The following is a 22,615-nucleotide window of genomic DNA, read 5'->3' as shown; positions in this document are numbered from 1 at the left end:
TTTTTTGGCATTACAAAATTTTAAGTGTACTGTTGTAAAAAATATATTCATTGATCCAAAGAGGGTATTAAAGAAGAAAGACGTACGTGGCCTGTGACAGCTGTTTTCCGAGTTTGCCAAGATGCGGCGGATAATGCCGCGCTGCGCCGCCTCCACCCACATCCATTATTAATCAATCAATCAAAAGATTCACACAGAAACAAACGATTAGCAACTGAAAACAAGAAAAATCACAGTAAAGCTCACTTCTTAGGGGAAAACTGGACTATCACTGAAAAGAAATCTTCCAATACAAGAAAAAAACATGGTCTTACATTCCCACACAAAGTTCAAATATATATATTTTGTACATTTTACAAAAAAAAACGTACTTTAATGTTCAAAGAAAAGAATTACAAGTAATAATATAATAAGTAAAATAAATAGTTTCTTCTTAAAATATTTGCATATTTATTATTCCAAATAATTAGAAATAAATTGTGTTTTCCCCATAGTAATAACTTTGACAAATGTGTTTTATGGCAACAACTGCCTGACCGGTACTGACAAGAGTTGGCAGTCTGCAGACAGACAGACAATCATATCTGGACCCACAGGCCTCGCAGGGCAGACGTCGTCATATCATCGGAACAACGGAGGACGCTAAAATACCGCGGCAAGCGGAGATTCTAGCAATGTGAGAGAGGGGGGGGAGGTGAGATGGTGTTCATGCAATTGCTCAAATATAATGTGTTACGCAATTCAAATCGTTTCTCCTTTTATAAAAGTAACAGGATCTCTGTGTGTCTGTCTACTTGTACCGAAGGATCTCTGTAACCGCTGAACCGATATGGTTCTTCTTTACAATGTAGCTTCTGATAGGGGCTGGAAAGGTTTATAAATAATATAGGGAAGGGTAATCTTCCCCCCCCCCCCCGGTATCTTTTTTAAAATTTTGATCTAAGTCAAAGATTTTAGTTGCATCTTTAATATAATAAATCGTAAGTTCGTTACAGAGAATTACAAAAATAAGTGTATACTGTATCAGAAAGCTTAAGAATATCAGATCAATATTTATATTCTGTTCTAAATTTAATAATATTTTGCTGAGCTAACCATGGACAACAAAAAAGCTTCAAAATTGAACACAAAGTTACATAACAACGTAATTAATTCAAGCGCGAAATATTAAAATAGCAGAAATGTGTGAACACCGGGATAACTGCCTAAATTGAAAAGAAGGGGATAGAAAACTAAGAGGAGAGAGAGAGAGAGATTACTTGTGTAAAATAAAATGGGTTCCGACTCTGTACAGGAATCACTCAAAATATCTTGTACAACAATAGAAAACCAGGAATTAAGGGAGAGGAAAATAGAATTAAGCCTTTCAAATATTGGCGTGGTGATTATTTTATTTGACACTACTCACGGCCAACTAAGGATATGTTCACAAAACCTAAGAATAATGAAACTCGAAACCCTCATAAATACAAAATGAACCAATTTTCCATATTTGAAATCTACACAAACACACACACACAGAAAGAAAAGTAACAACTAAAAAAAAACAAGACACAAATTGGCTAAATGATTAAGATAAGCTTCTAGATTTACTCATAAGTAGCGCAAGCGAACAACAAGATCAGAAAAAATGAAGTAATACAATCTATAGTAGTAGTATGTTTTTTCTCTCTGACGCTTAAGATTTCAATAACTACTGACATATTTGAGTTCTCCTTTTTAGAAAAGCCTCACATAAGTCCGGGGCTGGTTTTAGATGATTTAATTTTTAGATTTAAGCCCATAGGCGCTAGGGGCGCAACTGTTAGTAATGTATAGACTAATCATTTTATAATATAACTTGTTATTTAAAAATGCTGTTATAATCTAGTAAAATATATGTTCATTATATCTACATCATCAGTATGATTGCATGTTATCCTTGTTTAAATACACAAAATGTAATAAAAATAATTAGTATTTTATTGAAGTGATTAACCTGCTATTAAACACACTTATAATCACTAAATTAAACATAATTTGTAACAAACAAGTAACAATTCATTTACGTCAAAGAAAAAAAAATTGTCACATAAAAACTTCTATATTTTAAATCTTATTAAATTAATTCATCGACCTTATAATTTTTTTTAATACAAGCAAAAAGTTTCTTGTTTGTAAGGGGGGAGGCGGATGTGCCACTTTTTGAAACCAAAACTAAAAGTCAAAGGAACTCAACTAAAAAAAGAGTTACAGGTCTGAGATTTTGCATGGCAGTTGCTTTATAGGGTTACAATATGGAACAGTGAAGAAACGGCGGCGCATCCGCCGAAAACCACCGAGAAATTGCAAAAAAAAATTCGGCGGGAAACGGCGGTTGCGCCGCCGTTTCTTCACAGTTCCATATTGTACCTCTATAAAGCAACTGCCATGCAAAATCTCAAACCTGTAACTCTTTTTTTTTAGTTGAGTTCCTTTGTTGACTTTTAGTTTTGGTTTCAAAAAGTGGCACATCCGCCTCCCCCCTTTATTCATTATAGCTGTACTTGTTATTACCGTATGCGTTCTTGTTTAACCTAAACTAGCGGCTGAGCCCCTAGACCCTTCCTAACTTTTTATTTTAAAAGAAAAAGTAGAATTCGTTTGAGGGACGTCATTTTTATCATCGTGACAAGAAGCTACACTGAAAAAGAGAATCATATCGATTCAGAGATTAGCAAGATCCTTCACACAGACAGACGTCCTGTTACTTTCATATAAGGAATACAAATATATTATATTAAAAGCATATGGTAAGGATATTTTACTTAACACCTAATAAATAATAGCCTTATCAAGAAGTTATACCGACATTTATGTGAAGATTAAGATAATAATTTACTCTTAATTTTAAACATCAAAGGTTGAAGACTGCAATTTTATAACTACAAAGCACAGATTTATGAAAACTAAGAATTGAAAATCTTTACATCTATCAATAAGTTTATTCTACATTTAAAGCAAGGAGGACAATATCCATCGGATTGTGACAAACGGCGAAACATACAGGGATCTTAATGGATAAGACAATGGACGATAAATTGATATATTTACTTCATCAATGATGATAAACAGAATTTCCCCTTTGTAGATTATCATTTTTGGTTGAAACGTTTGGACACTATATATCGCAACCAATATATTATAATCATAAGTACCCAACGTTTTTGAGTTAACGAAAAAGATAACGTTGTATAAAACTTTGGGTACCAGAGTAATATAAATTCCATTGTCTCTCCTTCCTTTTTGCATTTTTAAAGACAATAATTCAAATCTGTACAAGAGAAAACGTATAAGTAGTGTGAATATGTGTCGTATTGAAATTAGGTTATTAGTGCATATAACGGATGTAGGATATTATGAAATGGGAAAATTTGTCGTAAATTTAGGTTGCTGAAATGGACATCATTTATTGGTCAAATCGTTTATACAGTAGTAGAGGAGTGGATGGAGTAAAGGGGGAAGGGATAGTTTTTTTGCCCTCTATTACAAGCTTCCCTTTATAAAACATGATAATCTGATGTAAGATCCAAGAAATAATAAATCCATTGTGCATGTACAGTGTACACAATTTAGAACATATACAAACGATTAGAATTTAAATTATTAAGTTTTTAACTACAATGCTAGTCTTCAAGAGCAAGGGTGAAAACAACCATAAAAGAGAAGCCGAACAAATCAGATGGACAAACGAACATTGACTAGCTCAATGTGACTGCAATTTAGATATCACTTTCCAAGCTGTACCTAGAAATTTCAGGAATCACCATACCATGCCAAGTTTGAAATTGATAGGATAATATCTAACTAAGCGATATGATCTATCCGTTACGGCGGACGGACCAATACTATTTATATAAAAAATCTTATTAGTAGTTAAGCTATTATTTATGAGTAAATACTATAAGTACTAGATAAATTTTTGAGAAATTAAACGTCCTATGTTAAATATGGGCAATCAGGTTATCATTAATCAATCTTGACTGCAAATATTCATTATAAACAGATTTAAAATCTTAAAACTGAATAATTGTAAAACCAGAATAAGTACATAATGTATGCTGATGATTATCAATTAACGATGCAATAGTAGGTACCTATTCAAAACTAGAAACATATCACAATAGAAAATCAAATATCCCATCAAGTTCTAAAATCGTTTTTCATTAATTCAATTAATTAAGAGTACCCCCCCCCCCCCACCTTTCTCATTTAAAATATTCCAAGACCAGTGCTTGTTTATTTAGGCCAAGATTAATTTATTTCCTCTTAATGTAAACCTGCATCCCTGACTTTAATCCCAATTAAATAGCAACCAACGAAATACCAGGTTAAAAAATACTTCTAATTAAATCTTGATATTAACTTGATTTCAAACGAGGGTAAGATAACAGATGTATATTATAAATATATATACACATACAGATAACTACCTGCCCCCCTTTTCCAAGGACCTTTTCGTCTGCTAGCAAATTGTTTTCTGCTACTTAGCTGTGTTAATATTCCCGACACTATTGGTTGATTTTCAAAGACCCAATTGAGAGTCGTCACAAGGTCATTGTGATGGGGACATACAGTTTTTTTACCCTTCCCCCTCTAGTGTATTACTCTAATGGTAGGATTATAAAGAGTTCCACCTTATAGCATTATTAATATGATGTTCGTCTGTATGTATGTATTTTGTAAAGTAAGATATAGGATTATTTTATTAAATCACAAACTGGTAGTTTCTTTTGTCATTATTTATGGCACGGAAATTTCTTTCACGACATAACAATTGTCAAAGTTACATAATGCTGTCTCTTCATAAAAATACATGCTAAAGCTTAATAGTTCATTTTAATTTAACTCAGGAAAAGTACAATTGACGATAAACTAAACTTCCATTGGGTAAAATTCGGCCGTGGTAGCTTGAAAATATTTTTGGGAGGAAAGCTCTCTAGGTTGTAATTGCAATAGTCTTTTCTCTACCCAAGAATCATCATATAAAAACCATAAATCTCAGGGAGAAAGGGGACATTGCACTAAAAATTATATTGGTACCCAAAGTTTTATAAACACGATCTCGCATTAATTGGCTTAATAACTTTTGTTAAATCTTGATCTACAAAATGGGCAACTTTATTGAAATTATTTAATCGTCCATTATCTTATCCCTTAAATCCCTGATATAAACCCATTTTATACTTTTAATTATTGATCTCCGTGACAAACCATTCGTATTAAACTGACCATATTATATGGGAAAAGAGGGGTGGGGGGCTGTTTGGGGCCCATTACCCTCCACTTTCTTAGAATTCAATACGTATTATGTACAGAATTTACATACTAAAATAGCCCGGGGCAATGCAAGTAGGCTGCGCTTACAAGGTGGCTATAACAGATAGTTTCACCTCTTTTTCAATCAATATTTATAATCTTTAGACATGACATTTTTAACTTTACAGGCTAAAGTTAATATTCAAATGATATATATTTAATAATAGAAGTTATAAGAACAAAAATAAGCTAATTAAAATGGATTTCTATTATATAAAGTAGTAGCATTATTGTTTGTCTGTCCGTTTAAAGGGGGGGGGGGCGAAAGTGACACTTTTTGAAACCAAAACTAAAAGTCAACAAAGGAACTCAACTAAAAAAAGAGTTACAGGTCTGAGATTTTGCATGGCAGTTGCTTTATAGGGGTACAATATGGAACTGTGAAGAAACGGCGGCACAACCGCCGAAAACCGCCGTTTCCCGCCGAATTTTTTTTTGCCTTTTCTCGGCGGTTTTCGGCGGTTGCGCCGCCGTTTCTTCACAGTTCCATATTGTACCCCTTTAAAGCAACTGCCATGCAAAATGTCAGACCTGTAACTCTTTTTTTTAGTTGAGTTCCTTTAACTTTTAGTTTTGGTTTCAAAAAGTGTCACTTTCGCCCCCCCCCCTTTTAAAACTGAACTAAATGAGTTGTCCTAATTGGAGGAACTTTGTATGGACCTAGAGAAGGTTATGGCTATTTTATTTTTGGATGACATGGTTTTAGGCTATTTTCCTCTATTACTACTTTATTATCATTCACTTAAAATTAAATCTTTATAATGCTGGTTTCAATGAAAAACCACAACGGCGATATAATTGCAATAATGCACTTTTTTTTACATACCATTTACTAAGTATCTACCTCCTATATCGAGACTACACACAAACGCAAAACCAAATAGAACAAAATGTGGTAAAATATACAATTACGCCAACATCAACACCTTTTTTTTGCACAATTTGCAAATGATATTTGGTGGATTTTTGTCAAATTTGCACTACAATTGCAAATCACAACAATATATTTTACCTTTCACTCCCTTTTGACGTTTTGGGTCGCAGGCCTTTTTGGCGGGCGCTGTTGTTGCGCGACTCATTCCGCTGCAGTTGTGACAGCTCGGAATAGCTTTCGCTGGTGCCGAATCCGCTGCCCGACGGCTTTGCCATCCGCTCACCCTCGACATTGGTAAAGGCAAGATTTGACGATGCCATATTATTTGCTAGCCACGCACGTAAGATCACTACTGATGACTGAGAGAGAATATGATAATATAGAAATAGTAGTATGGCTTGTTTCCCTCACTTTATAATGCCTTTACTCACTCTATCGCCGTGTAAGGGTATGTGTGTGTGTTAAAATAATAATGGCGAGTATAAGGGATAGGAACGCGCAGTATATGAGGCTAACTAAACTGGTAAATCTGTATTACTAGGAAGGAATGCAGACTATGGGAGAGAGAGAGAGAAGAGATGCAATCAAATATGAGATAGAGAAATGTATGAGAAAAGAAAGAGAAAATCTCACGCGCTAAAGCACTCTCTCCTTACATACAAACATTGACCATAAACAGTGGTTTTCATTTGTACTAACGTAGCTACTCTATAAATATAGATGTTCCGTCTGTCTGTCCATGTGAAGCGTTATGGGGGAAAGGTGGTTTTTCTCGGCTTTTATTAAAGATAAATGGCTGAAACTTCTTGTCAACATTTTGATTAATATGGAGCATAATTGAATACAAAACATCAAAGGCTGTCGGACTACTTTTAAGTAGCTATTTAGCCGCTTTTGGTGCATTGTATTTAACTATTTTCTCAACTTAAATAATATGAGAAGGCAAGAATGTTATTTCACTTTTAAATGAACAAACCTAAAAATTTTATACGCATTAAGAATTAAAAATAAAATACATATTACCATTTGCGTTAAATGATTGAAGCTTAATGTTTACACTTAAAGTTAACACTGAAATCTTAATCTATTTTAATCTTAATGAATTATTATGGAAAATTCTATCTAAAATCTGTTAAAATGTTAGATAGTACACCATTTCTACACATAAATATCAGGGAGTAAGGGAGGGGACAATGGATCGAATATTCAATTTTTAGGAGTCTCTCGTTTTGGGGACTGGCTTAAAGGGAATGTGCAAGAATTTAGCAGTTTCTGACTGAGTTTGGGGACTTGCGCATAGAATGCCGCTACTCGTTATGTATGTTTTGAATATTGCAGACGGGGAGACGGGATAAGGGAAGTGGGGGGAAGGGAAATAAACACTCGTTGTGTTAGTTTGGAATGTAGCAGACGGGGAGAAGGGAGGTGGGGGAAAGGGGCAAGGGGCAAGGGAAATAAACAGAATAAAAAGGGGCAGTCATATTCTTGCTAGGAGCTGGCCGGGTCCAATAATCTTTTAATATAAAAATCACACCAAAAAAACTCAATATATTTCATCAAAAACAAGTTGTGATTTCACTTTACATGACGCTATGGAAATCTATTATTCAATTAACAATCCCTTTATAATTTCCTACAAATTTATTGATTAAACTGGATTTCATGCCCTTTCTTTGATAACTCTTATATTGAATTAATTGCCCATTGTCCCCTCCCTTACTCCCTGCATAAATATGCCCCAACAACTTATATTCAACCTGTTTGGTTAGTTCAACTTAGTTACAGATTATTTTGCAGATAGCAGCAACCAGTTACAACCAAGTTTTCAGTATACTAGTGCTAGCAAAGAAGAACATTTAAAACAATAATTTATCTTCTCTATTTGTTTATTCATATATAATCATGTCCAAGCGCCTGTTGGCCCAAATGGTGCCCCGCAGGGGCATCAGAAACATGAGCAGTGACGTGAAAGAGCCCGCCCGGACATGTCTGTATCAGTTTCATGTTGATAATGGGGGTAAAATGGTGGATTTTGCCGGGTACAGTATGCCTGTACAGTATTCTGGCCTAGGTATTGGACAGTCACATCTACATACCAGACAGTTTTGTTCACTGTTTGATGTCTCGCATATGCTGCAGTCCAGAATTTTCGGAAAGGTAAGAAAATGGATAAAGAATATGTGGATATTGTGACAGGGGAAATTTTGTTTTTCAATTTAGGTTGCTAACATAGTTCTCAGATATTGGCCAGGGGAGGGGGGTGGAATAGTCATAAGGAGATGGGGTGTATCGTTATATTAGCCAGCTTAGAGAAACCTTTTATCAGGGTATTCGAGAATTTCTCACAATATCCACGTATTCTATATCCATTGGCATGGCAAATATTTGAGGTATATTTTAGAAATATTTATGTTCTACCTCAATATTTGTTTATGAGCAGATATTTTAAAGTAAACTCAATCGACACAGGGAAATATGAATGACGGACAAGTCCACAGATATTGCCTCGACGAAAACCAACACACAATAAGAATGAGAAGGAGATATTACTTTATATCCCATTGACCTATCGCTCTCATAATTTTTAACAGCAATTAAATTTAATCATTTAAGAGTTGTAAATATTTCTTCAGGATAGATTTGCATTCATGGAAAGCATAACAGTCGCAGATGTGAAAGGATTGAAGCCAAACAGCGGCGCCCTGACCCTGTTCACCAACCCCCAGGGGGGCATCGAGGACGACCTGATTGTGACAAACACGGACGGGCACCTGTACGTGGTGTCTAATGCCGGGTGCAGGGACAAGGATATCAAGCTGATGATGATAAGGTTGGAAACTATGAAGAGAGAGGGAGCTGATGTCAATATTGAGCTTATTGATGACAGAGGTTTAGTGGCTCTACAAGGTAATATAAAAGAAATTCTCTATAATCAAACCATAAAATAGGCCTGCAAATAATTCTGGCATAAAACTAAATAACAAAACATTTCTATTTGTCGAAGTACAAAATTAAAAGCTGCCATGAAGTGCAGAAAAAAAATAAAAAGCCGGCAATTAGAGAATACTTGATTTTGATTGACCTTTCAAGGCCAAGCCAAAGCTTTTTTGTGTATTACTTTCTTTGCATTTTAAAACATTTTAAAGGTGGTTGAGAAGGGCAGCAAAATAGTCTTAAACTACCACAAAACTTAAATATATCAAAAAAAATACCCATAAATGATCCTGAGGCATATATAAAGATTCACTAAAATGGAAACTATCAAAATACTACTAAAAACCTTGCTCCTTTTATGATAAGCTAGTTGCTTTGAACCTACACTCTAGGGGAGGGCAGCGGAGGCTTGGAAAATGGCTTAGAACCATTACACCAGAACACATAGACATTTACAAAGTTCCCCTATACATCACAACACATTTGCAACGGCAATTTGAGAGATTATAAGCTTCAGGCATAAAACCTAACTACTTTTATTGTAGGAAAAGGGAAAGGATAACAGAAGAAGAAATTTTTTTATAATTCTAAATTAATATTTTAGGACCGACAATGATGGAGGCACTACAACCACTCACCAAAATTGACCTCTCAAAATTAGGTAATTTAAAAATTCATAAAATTGCCGGGAAAATATTTTCCTCAAAATTTGAATAATGTTTTTAATGATTTATGTAGAGTTGAAGCAGTTTTAGATCCATAGTTACAATTAACTTGTAATAAATCAAATTCCATGAATATCAGCAATTATAAAATCAAATTCCATGAATATCAGCAATTATAAAATCAATAAAGAATTTGCTGACCAATATTATGCCAAATTTCTTTATTTCGTAATTTAGCCCCCCTCTCCCCCTTTATGCGATTTTTTATAAGGGAGAGCCATTGACCTGTAAATTTCACTGGTATCAAAAGTTTTACAACCAAGATATCTTATTTGTTAGCTTATTTATTGAAATTTTGATTGTAGAAACTAAACTATTCGACCAATAATTTTTATCTATAGAAGGGGTAAATTTGTTGATCATTATTGGGTATATTGTTTATCAATTTAATGTCCATTGTTTTATCCCTTTAGACCTCTGTTAGTGCACTCATCCTTAAATAACATTAGCAAACAATAATTTTACAATATTAGGGTTATTTGAAAGAAAATGAGGATTAAAATATTAATCTAATGAATGTATATTTAAGGATTTATGACAAGAGCCGTAGGAGAAGTTGCTGGTATTCAAAATTGTATTGTAACAAGGTATTTTTATAGTTTTTTTAAATTACTCTGGTCATAGGCTGAATTTTACAAATCTGTCCGACAGTCTGTCCTAAGCCTATTATGGCTACCAAACGGCATGGCTTGATACAAACTTGCCTCGCAAGATTGGGCATTTCAGGTTTTCTAAGGTACCCATTAGGTCGTTAGTTCTTTAGGTCTTTTGTGCCAACCCTATTTATTTCATCATTTAATTCCATAAAAGCAATGGGATTCTCAAATATTTTTAAAAATCGCGAAACCTTGTTTATCAAATTATCCCGGTTTTTTTAATGAATAAATTTTCTAACAGTTTTTTTAAACACCGCTTTAATTGTAATAATATTAGTGATTCAATTGCAATAGGAGCATTATTAATAAAAAAAAATAGTATGTGCTTAATTTTCATCACAAATGTGAGTTTAATTCCACCAGTGGAACTATCCCTTTAAAACATGAATTAATGGATTTTCATTATTTGGATCTTACACCAGATTATCGTGTACTCTGTTAAAGTGAAACTTGAAGCTGGCTAAAATTACAACTATCTCCATCCACCCCCATTTACCCGATTCCCTCCTCTCCTACTGGATAAACGAACTGACCAATAAGTGATGTCCATGTTAGCAACCTAAATTGACGACAATTTTTCCCTGTCATGATATCCACGTATAGTCTATATCCATTCATGAATTTTATTAACTTAACACCAACTTGATGCTTAGACTAATTACGTAATTCTTTACTTCATAGTTCAATGAATAATTTAAATAAATAAATATTAAGTATTAAGTTTAATATTAATTTAATACCTAAATATTTATGTTTAAGATGTGGCTATACTGGTGAAGATGGAGTAGAAATATCAGTTCCAGAAAATAGTACCAGACAATTGGCAGAGGCACTACTTGCATCAAAAGGTTTGTAATATTATATTAATCCCCCCAACCCCTCAAATTCAAAGTAATATAATGTCTAATAAAATTTTTAAACATTAAAGTTTCTTCTGTAAAACTATGATTCTCCCACTTTTTAGATATATTTGAGTAATTTTTCCTTTTAATTCATGCTTGTCTTTGTTGCTTGTTATAGATTTAAAACCATGCCAAAAAATTAAACAAATTGAATGATTTTTTCAAAGAGTTTTAGGAGATTTTTTTCAACATATTTAATATTTCTATAATGCCAGTTTCATATGTAATCAATAAAATAGCATTATGTACTGTGAAAAAACTTGCTTTATATTACATAATAACAGATAAGAAAATACTTCCCATTAATTTTAATTTCATATCATCGCTTTTTTCCTAAAGAGATATAACATCCGAAGAAAAAATCTAACTTTTCTGCTTTTCGAATAAATATTATTTTGCTATTTTTTCAACAAAGCAAATTATTTAGCAAGAACTGTAATTTTTTGCTGGATCGATACAAAGTAGTTTTTATTCCGATGAAAAATCCCTTTTTGCTTTAAGGTAATCCAGCTTTAGCGGGCCTTGGGGCAAGAGACTCTTTAAGGTAAATAAGTTTAAAATTAGTATGACAACATTCACAACAAAAGCAAGGCACGATCAATAAGTTACTGTACTTTCAATATCAAAGAACCAGATTAATATTTCGAAATCTGAACAAAATTCATTTATGACGTTTAATATTTTGACTAAAGATTTTAGAGTTGCTACGCTTTCTAAATTGTACCAAACTAATTAGGAATCATCATCCAAAGATTGAAATCAGAAGGACAATTTAAATATGCCTAAGTTAACGATCAGACGGCCGAAAGGGCGGACCTACCTTTATATAAGAAAACCCTTGCCTTTAAAAATTTAACACTTGAAGCGAGATGAAATATTGTATTCTATTCACAATTTCATTGAAGTAAAATGGTGCACTACTCAAATCAGATAGATAACTAAATGTATCACAGCAACCCCTTCCCAAATCAGGCCCCTAAAACCTTTCCCTTACTTTCATGAGTAATGTTTATTTGCTTCAATCTTGGAAAGGCATAAAGTTTTTATAAGATAATTTATGTAATGCCAGGTTGAACAATTTATAAGTTTAAAAATTTTGAAGCTATTTTCAACTTTAATAAAAACACCATGTTATAACAAAAGTTTAACGGTGTAAAAAGTATATTAGACAATCGAGTATGACTGTTTTTTTTTGTTGGTAAAGAAACTTTAAAGGGACAGAATTCTCACTGATTTTCAATGCCCTGCGAATAAATGTCCTACTTACAGAGTAGTTACACTTCTAACAATTACTCATTGAGACACAGTTTTAAAAAAAGCCAAAATAGTAATCACGCCCTAATCTAATTTTAATAATCTACATTCCTTTCTTTGTATAAAACTTTCCCAATGAAAACAATGAAGGAAAATCTTGCGCAGAATTTTAGTGTTAGTGTGCGAGACAAAAAGTATATTATCCTTGAACTATTAAATCAAGTACATGTATTCAGAATTAGTTAAACTAGTGATGGGAATCCGGATCCGGAATCCGGAATCCGCCCAATTTTCGGCCAATTTTGGAATCCGAATCCGGAATCCGTTTTTTATAGCGGATTCCGGATTCTAAATTGGTAGGCTAAAATTACCGTCTTGAGTTTTTCTTACAACTCCCTCTTTTTTTTCTTCTATATAACAAATTTTAATAATTACTAATGTGATGTAAATGTTTTAGTTATGCTGGAAGTCAACACTTTAGACAAATCAAGACTTCGACCAAGTAACATAGTGATAAATTAACGAAAAAAGCTATCCCTCTGTGACGGACGGCCTTTTAAAATACTGCTAGAATCCGGAATCCGAATCCGGAATCCGCAAGAATCCGTCACTTTTTTTGACGGATTCCTTCAGAATCCGGAATCCGAATCCGGCCCAAAAATTCGACGGATTCCCATCCCTAAGTTAAACATCAAGGATGTCAACATTTATTAAATCGAAGCTCAAAAAAAGACAAGACAAACGAATATTAATACTTGTCGAGTGTCTGAACTGAAAAAAGGCAGCATTAAATGTATAAGTCTAAACAAAATTCTAAGTCAATTTGTTCATTGTTGCAAAACTTCTTATTTATAGGATACTGTTTAAGAACATACTTACATTTTAGGAATAGATTTTAGATAAGCTTCGCTTATAACATTGTACTATGTAGTTCTATGAATCAGTATTCCAAAAATCAGATAAATAGAACAAATAACTCACATAAAAAACGTTGCCAAAAAGGTTACAAATCAATATGAACGTACGGACATTTTGGTAACGATCATATAGTTGCTACGCTTATTAAATTATACCTAACTACTACCAAGTTTGAAATCGACAATTCTAATATTACTAAATTTCCTGACGGACCAACCCTAATTAAAGAAAAGCTTCTCTTTTACAAACAAGCTAAAAAATATTGAAAGGGGGGGAATTTACTGGGGTTGTGTGCACTGTACACACCTTTAATTCTAACACACATTTGTCTGCAATAGGAAGTTGGATTTACATAACACAAAACAAATATTTTCACAACAATTTCTTGAGTCAATAATAACTTTATGAGTAGGGCTTGGAAAACAAGAAAGGTTGATGCTTAACATATTGAGCGTTTGTATTTTTTAAGTAGACTAAAAAAGGGGACGAATACTTTTTTACAACTAACTGAAATATCGCTGGGTATTTTTAGTAGCGAAGCTACTCTATAATTTGAAATGTCCGTCTGTCCGTCTTAGTTTGGGGGAAACGTAAATTTCTCGGCTCCTATAAAAGATAAAAGGCTGAAATTTTTTGACAACATTTCTATTATTAAGGAGCACAATTAACTATAAAACATCAATGGCGGTCGGACCGCTTTTTAGCAGGTTTTAGGCTATTTTTGTGTTTTTCATATTTTTCTCCATATCTTTGGTGTTTATGGTCCGATTTCCAAAATTTTTTCAGTTTAAGATATCAAAATTTAATTTCCTGTCGATTTAAGAAAACAACTATGACGCTCAGACTATCTTTAAGCAGGTTTTAGGCTATTTTTGTATTTTTCACATTTTCTTTCATACCTTTGGTGTTTATGGTCCGATTTCCAAAATTTTTTCAGTTAAAGATATCAAAATTGAATTTCCTGTCGATTTAAGAAAACAACTGTGACGGTCAGACTGTCTTTAAGCCGGTTTTCAGCAATTTTTGAATTTTTCACATTTTATTCCATACCTTTGGTGTTTATGGTCCGATTTCCAAAATTTTTTCAGTTATAGATATCAAAATTAAATTTTCTATCGTTTAAAGAAAACAACTATGACGGTCAGAATTGCCTTTTTTCAGGTTTTTGGCTATTTCTATATTTTTTACATTTTTCTTAATATCTTTGGTGTTTATGGTCCGTTTTTTTTAAATTTTTGTAGTTAAACATATCAAAATTAAAATTCCCGTTGTTTTGAGCATCCACTATGCAATTTACTTTAACCATCAGTCAGTTTATCATAGTACTGAAATATAAATATTAAGAAATTAAAAAAAAATGTTGAAAAGGTTTCGTGATTTTTTCCTAATATACATGCTTTTGACAACTAATATCTAAATTCTTATTTAACTGTTTGTGCTTCGCTACTTATGGATGTTGTCATCCTTGTTTTTATAAAAATGTAAAATAGTGTATAAGAATTGGATGTTATACAAGATTTTTATTTACTCTGATAAAGTAATACTCACAGCTGGCAGAAATAACTATACCCCCCATCCACCCCCGTTACCCCAACCTCTCCTAAGGATGAACGAACTGACTAATAAATGAGGTCCATAATGGCAAGCTAAATTGATGATAAATTTTTACCCTATCATATTATTAAAGTCAATCATATATCCATTATATTTATGAGACATTCTTTTCTTAGATTAGAGGCAGGATTGTGTCTGTATGGAAATGACATTGATGAGACAACCACTCCTGTAGAGGCAACTCTGGCATGGACCATTCCTAAATCCAGGTATTTTAACAGTTAATTCTCTGCAGAGTTTAATTTATTATAAAACTAGCAGCTACGCCGCTAGAACTTCGGAGAAGGGGGTCAGAGAGGCTGAATTCAACCCATCAATTTTGATTTTAGTTTGAAAAAGAAAATTATTTTTTCTTTAAGGGGAGGATTTTTTTTCAGGGTTAATTTCCCCTGGAAGGTCGGATGTACCTTCCCCCAAAAGAGTTATAAACCTTCCCTTGAACCTTGAGAATTTTCTCTTTAAAGGAGAAGCATATCAGTTTACCGAGAGCTTTCTCTACAAATAGATAGACGGACATCACGTTACTTTGAAGAAAGGATTAACCAGTCCTACCTCTCAACTTTTTTCTAAAGAATAGTTTATTATCTTTTTCTACTCGTGTAGTGACTTAATACTTGTTTTTATTTTTGTAAATAAATCCTAACTATGTGCACTACTAAGAGGAATATTGATTTTTTCTTCAATGTAAATCTTTCAAGTTGGCTCATGCAATATCATAAATAGGAATTTTATCATATGTTCACATCAAGTACCATGTACTTTGTTGAACAGGTTATAAAAAATCTATTTGCTGTGTTATATAATGAATGATTTATAATGCAAGGGATCTAAAGGGGTAAGACAATGGCCGATAAAATGTTGTACGTCCCCAATGATGCTTAAAAAAATTACCGCTTCATTAGATTACAATTAGTGGTTCAAACGTTTGAACAGTCAACTTAATGAAGTAATGAAAGGTCCCCAAAATTGATAAGCCAACGAATAAGAAAACTTTGGGGACTAAAGTAATAACAGCCAAATGTTTTCCACCACCCTGAATATGGCAATGATAATGAGGAATACCCCACTCCCCTTTTTAATGGGCTCACAAAAAAATATATTAAGGAGGGCTACTGGCGGTTTCCCGGGAGCTGATATTATATTGAACCAGCTGAAGACAGGCGCGACTAAGAAACGAGTTGGATTCCTGTCCAAAGGACCACCAGCAAGAGGACACGCTGTTGTACAAGACAAACAAGGTAACAACAGTATTTTTACAACTTTCAGTATTAGTTGAGTCTAGAGCTAATTTTGGCCACTTCTTGCAGTTACATATTAATGTATAAAAGGAACCTTATTGCCTTTTAATTACATTTAAAAATTGGCTTTGTGTCCCAGACTAAATCTTCTCCAAATCAGCCTTTTATACTAGATCTAATAATTTTTTATACATAGTTCATAAACATTTTTAACAAGATAAATCCATAAATATTAAAAATTTACTTTATTTTTTTATTCAAAAAATAAACAAGTGACATAACCAAAGCAAATTAATGGTTATAAAATACTTTTGAACCAATGCCAAGCCCCTAAAAAATAATAAACATACACAACATACATGTTTTTCTTTCAAATGTGAAATTAAAGACATGAATAACGTATCCTACCTACGCGACTTTTTAATTTTAAGATTTTTAAAAAATAAACTCGTGAAATGCTCGGAATAACTGTAATTATAATCAATTGTCCTTTTTTAGGAAATAAAGTGGGAGAGATTACCTCCGGTTGTCCTTCCCCTTCCCTTGGAAATGGTCAGAATGTTTCTATGGGCTATGTGGAGAAACAGGTTTAGAATATTTTCTTATAATGGTGTGCTATCAATACCCTCGTAATATCATCAGCGCAATTTCAATTACCGCAAAAATCAGCTTTTAAATTATTTTCAACAAACTTCTTAAAAAGCAGAGCTTTTCTACATTAGGAAACAGTCCGTTCGTCGGCAACAAATGGGTCCTTTTGTTTTCATATCACAGGCATGTTTAAATTGCCCTATCGATTTCAAACTTGTAAAGATGATTCCTGTAACAGTTAAGTATAATTTATAAAGTGTAGAAACTCTATTTTGAAAAACGAGTAAGTCCGTATGGCCATCTTAAACATGATGATTGCTGGCAGTTTATGAACAATATTTTATATGATATATCTAACCATCCTATTCACTTGATTTTTGAAATCTAGATTCCTACAACCATTGGGTACAATTTTATAGGTGAAGCATCTCTACAATCCATATTAAGCATTACGTATTTGGTAATTTTGGGATAGATTTATGCGGACCTTCTATTTAATTTGGAATATTAAATGCGATATTTCACTACATTTGATAAGGTTCGTCTGTATACCTTTCTGATTTGTTAAGCTTAGCTTTTATGGATGTTGTCATCCTTATTTTATTTTACTTTGGCTAAACTTAGAGTTTTGAGCTTCTAATACACTAATGGATATAGATGTCTAAATATTCCGAATTTTGCGTCTTTTTTGTACGGTTGTGATGACACACTTAACATATAATATATTTCATATTCCTAATAGCGTTTTCAGAACATAATAATATACAGATGAGTCTAAAAAGTACAACTTCGGACACTTTAGGGAAACTATAATTCAGAAAAGTCTAGTTTTTTTACAAGAAATATATAATCATCTTCATATAATATATTTTTTTTTGTCAATTTGTGTGTCCATTTAGATCTCTAATAAAAGTAAATCAGATTATCAGTGGTCATTAAATTTTTACAGAGGATTAGTATTGGTCTTTGGCAATTATGGGCTAATTTTCAATGGGAGTAAGTTATAACTCCCTTCAAAAAAGAAAATGAAAGTGGTTTAAGATTAAAATTTTTTTTTAAAACTCATATTAACAAGGTTAAAGGCATATCTGCTATTAGGGCTAGGGACACATATATTGGTGTAAAATAACAGGGATCTTAAGGGATAAGACATTGGACAATAAATTGTCATATATCCCCAATGATGATAAACAAAATTGCCACTTCTGTAGATTACAATTAGTGGTTGAAATTCAATATAAGTCCCCAAAGTTGTAAAGCCAACAAAAAAGATAACCTTATTATAAAACTTTGGGGACTAGTGTAATAAACAACCCATTGTCCCCTCCCTACCCGATAAAAAGCATTAGTGGTAGAATAATATTAAAAGCAGGTAAATGATGTAAAAACTACGAGCAGGTCAATGGACTTATCGTGGATGAGATCAGAATAAAGGGGGAGTGGGGATAGTTATACTACTGAGTGCTGAAAGTATAGGGGTTAATTCAATATTAATCTAAAACATTCTTTGTACTTTCAACAAACTGGAATAATATTTCAGTTTAAGACTGAATAAATTCTTGGAACTTAATAGATAATTTGATTTATACGGTATTCCGTATATTATGTTAAATAAAATTACCCCTTGGTGGAAAAGTTTGTACACTGCTAGAACATCAAGTTTCAAAATTAAATTAACAATCGTGTTTATGAAACTTTGGGGACCAGCATAATTTGCAGTCCAATGTTCCCTCCCCCCAAATTATGATATACAAAAGGAACCCCTTCTGTAAATTATTGGTAGAAAAGTTTACACACTGCTAGTTTGTAAAACCTAAACTTTTAAAATTAACAAACCTTTGGGGACCAGCATAATTTATAGTCCAATGTTCCCTCCCTCCTCCCTTGAACTTACAAAATGAATTGTTTTAAGGTGAGCAAGATTGGTACCGAGCTTGACATAGTAGTAAGAAATAAGAAAATACCAGCAACAATTGCCAAGATGCCCTTCGTCCCTACCAACTATTATACCGCTAAATAAATACATTTTTAACCAGTAGACACATTTAATAACTATCTTTATGTATTACTATACTATTCATGCTTTTTTTCTTAATAAATAATATTAAACTTACTTTTGTATTGTTGTTTTGTTTTGATAAAACTATAATTTTATAACTATTATTATCACTAAATGTAGTTTAGGTATATTTGTAAGTATGATGTAAGTATAAAGTTGTTGACTACAGAAACTTGAGGCTAGTAAATATATAATCCTTGTATTTCTTCTCTGGTAATAAAACAGAGGTTGGTGAAATCAGCTGAGAGCCCCACACACATTTATACAACTTACACACACACACACACACACACACTTTTTTTACCTACATAACACTAACAAAAACACTTACAATCTATTTTTACCTTTTTGCTTCTTTCACAATCTTAGGTGCTGGCATAGTTATATATTCTTCTTGTAACATAAACGTTTTTATTTAACGTTCTGTAATTAAGTATAAATAAATCAAAAGATTTCACCTTCCAATTTAAAGTCAAATCAAATACTAATCCTATCTTATAAAATCAACACACAAAAACAAAAGAAAAGCGGCGTATTGATCCCCTCCCATTTGTATCGTTCTCTCTATTACTCACCCTTATTCTTAAAACAGCTGATAAAACGGTATAAAAATAATCTAAAAAGAATATTCCCCCCACAACTAAAAAGTGCTTTTCTTCGGTAAGTATAAAGAATAAATACGTAAAGATTTTATTTCCAAAAATCTTAGATATCTTATGTTTTTCAAGAAATCTTTACAGAAGTTCTTAGTAGACTGAAAGGATATCTAAACTACCCTTTTAAATGCTTTGGTTTACTTATAAAGAAATTGACCTTTACAATTGCAATTAAATCATGCTATTTAGTTTTCATAAACATATCCTTTTAAATTCCACAGAGATTTGAAGTTTTAATATAATCTAATTTATGATTTGAGGTTTATTTATCCATAAAAAGCTAAAACAATAAATTTTTCCTGCAATATATGATATCTAAAATATATATTTGTCAAAAGCCGTGTGTTACAATAGTGAATACTAGCAGACAACTTGCTTTCTCTGCTAGTATTAAAGTACAAGAACTCTTACCTTGAAAGTTTGAAGTGCAAAAAGCTAGCAGAAACTTAGAATTTCCAAATTTGCAAAAAATGAGGAAAGTGCAAACACACGTACTGAGAGAGCTTTTAATTCACTTGTACACACGCATATATAAAATGCTAATCAGCAATCACTTAATCACGCGGCTGTGTAATTGAATACTAACTAACAATGTATAGTTAAAGTGTTGTAACTTAAACTTTAACTACAAGTTACAACCGTGTTCAATTCTTTCTTTCTTCCTTCTCTATAAACCCAACACCACATACACACACTCACACACACAAACACACACCTATGCACACACGTGTGTACACACACACACGCACACGTAAAACCTAGTGTGGTGTGTAGTTGTTGAAGGCCGCTTGAACAAGGTAACAAACCAACGAACCACTGCAAAACACACATACACCAATCAATGGATATAGGATATAATACGTGGATTTATATTGACAGGGTAAAATTTGTCGTCAATTTAGCTTGCTGATATGGACCTCATCTATTTTAGCCAGCTGCGATAATCACTTTATAAGAGAATAGAGTAAAACACTAAAGTGGAAAGAGGTTAAAAACTATATTTCCCTATCACAATGACCTAGTGCCGACTCTCAATGGGTTTTTTAAAATCAACCAATGGTGTCGGGAATATTAACACAGCCAAGTAGCACACAAAAAAGGTCATTGGAAAAGGGGGGTAGTTATCTATACTATAGATCGATTTATAAGAGTACATGAAAATCTGGTGCAACATCCACGTAATATATCGAGTTATACACCGCGCTAACACACACACAAACGAAGCCTTTCTTTATAAAATGGTACATGCCCCCAGGGTAAAAAGGACGTACTATGAGGTAAATCTGAATAATAAAAGTATATTGTCAAGAAGGTATATAAGAGTATTTTATGTACACTTATCACTGAACTTTGCAGGATTCTTTTCAATACATTTACAGAGGAAAAACAATGAAAGAAAGTAAGGCGAATTTTGCCTTTGAGAAGGGAAATTTGTTTATAATTGCCATTACACTGTTGATTGTACGCTAATTTAGATACAGGTCAATTGAAATATGAAAACTTTTTTTCCAGTATGGCATCGAAACTGATTAATATCCGCAGGATTAGAACCGGTTCTCAGCTGATCTGAAAAATTATGTATAGCATCGTATTACAGACAATTTTCCACGAATTCTAAAATAAAATCATAAAATTAATACCAGTTTTGTTAGACCAGGCCTTCGATACCCTCGGGGCTTACCAATCTGGGTTTAATCTTAACACTTTTCATATTAATATCCGCGGAAAGCTGTTTATAATGCATCAATTGTTATATAACCTATATTGAGAGTAGCTTCGCCACAAGACTATTAATATTACCTGAAAAGAGACAGGGTTGATGAGATTTCTGCAGATTTTTTTTTATCAAAATCTTTCACAACTCTTAGGAGTTCAGAACATTTTTTGTTGGACTAGTTCTTTAATCTGTAAGCATTTTTTAATATAATGTACTTAAGTCCTAAATTAAAATAATCATTTGACCTTATGAATGTCAGGGTTATAAAGGGATAAAACAATGGCCGATAAATTAATGTACATACCCAATAATGATGGACAAAATTACCCCTTCTGTAGATAACAATTCGTGGTTAAAGCGTTTGGACACTCAACTTAAGAACCACAATAAAAGTCCTGATAGATGTTAAGCGAATAATAAAACGTTATTATAAATGGGACTAGTGTAACATAGAGCCTCCCTCCCTCCCTGTATGATTTTAGTACACAAGTGCTACAATATTCAAGACGAAAGCAGTTTGATAAAATATCAAAGTATGGCGGATGCGCTCCTAACATCTAGGGAAGAAGTAGGGTTAGAGAGACATAACTATAGCCTAAAACCACAGCAAAACTTACTACTTTATACATTAGAAATAAGCGGCTACGCCCCTTTTATCCAGAGATCAAGGGGCAGAGAGTGGCTAGAAAAAAAGCTTTAAATCTCGGGAATTAAATCTGAAAATAAAATAGCCTAAAACCATCTTAGGACCCATGTGAAACTTACCTAAAACCGAAAACTCAATCGTTTCAGTAGTTAATGAAATCTTAAGCTACAGACATAATATTTAACTACTTTATATACTAAGATTAATATGTTTATTTGGTTGGTCCGTTACGATCTTGTTAACCACTGAACCGATTAAGTTCTTAGTTACAGGGAAACTTTGCTTAGATCCCAGGATGGTTTTGGGCTATTTTCTGCCATCTCCATCACTCTTTGAATATGGATCCCCTAAATTTTAGACTATGTACGTCCGGATAAAGCTTAAAATATCTTAGACCCCTATACAAATGGAGTGATGTAAAATAAAAAAGGATGACAACAAAGCATAAAAGCGAAGCTTTAAAATAAGAAGGTATGACAAACGAACATGAACAC

At 32.9% G+C, this 22,615-nt stretch overlaps 2 protein-coding genes across 8 annotated transcripts in view; one reads left to right on the top strand and one right to left on the bottom strand.

The window, feature by feature from the left end:
- The window catches only part of AhcyL1 (Adenosylhomocysteinase like 1), a 52,790-nt gene extending 31,119 nt beyond the window's left edge, over positions 1-21,671 (bottom strand). The window contains exon 1 of one of the 7 annotated variants that reach the window (XM_080159291.1): positions 21,559-21,671. Coding sequence is in view for 3 of the 7 variants with exons in the window: in XM_080159288.1 (XP_080015414.1) it covers positions 6,350-6,531 (182 nt within the window). In the remaining 4 variants the exon portion in view is untranslated. Of the gene's footprint in view, positions 1-86; positions 237-6,349; positions 6,734-12,248; positions 12,359-19,157; positions 19,373-19,446; positions 19,497-20,169; positions 20,374-21,558 lie in introns of those variants that run through there. The other 6 variants (XM_080159292.1, XM_080159290.1, XM_080159293.1 and 3 more) reach the window with 6 other exon arrangements.
- Positions 7,962-19,156, top strand: LOC145317989 (aminomethyltransferase, mitochondrial). The gene is made up of 10 exons (XM_080159295.1): positions 7,962-8,368; positions 8,845-9,118; positions 9,750-9,806; positions 10,400-10,457; positions 11,286-11,374; positions 11,930-11,972; positions 15,331-15,423; positions 16,319-16,452; positions 16,951-17,039; positions 18,956-19,156. The coding sequence occupies exons 1-10, from the start codon at positions 8,114-8,116 to the stop codon at positions 19,061-19,063; spliced, it is 1,200 nt and encodes a 399-aa protein (XP_080015421.1). The 5' UTR covers positions 7,962-8,113; the 3' UTR covers positions 19,064-19,156.
- Positions 21,672-22,615: the final 944 nt, after the last annotated feature.

This window comes from Acartia tonsa, chromosome 4, assembly GCF_053477335.1.
Source record: "Acartia tonsa isolate MP-2025a chromosome 4, ASM5347733v1, whole genome shotgun sequence".
In the NCBI taxonomy this organism is placed as follows: domain Eukaryota; kingdom Metazoa; phylum Arthropoda; class Copepoda; order Calanoida; family Acartiidae; genus Acartia; species Acartia tonsa.
This window is presented reverse-complemented; position numbering and strand designations above follow the sequence as displayed.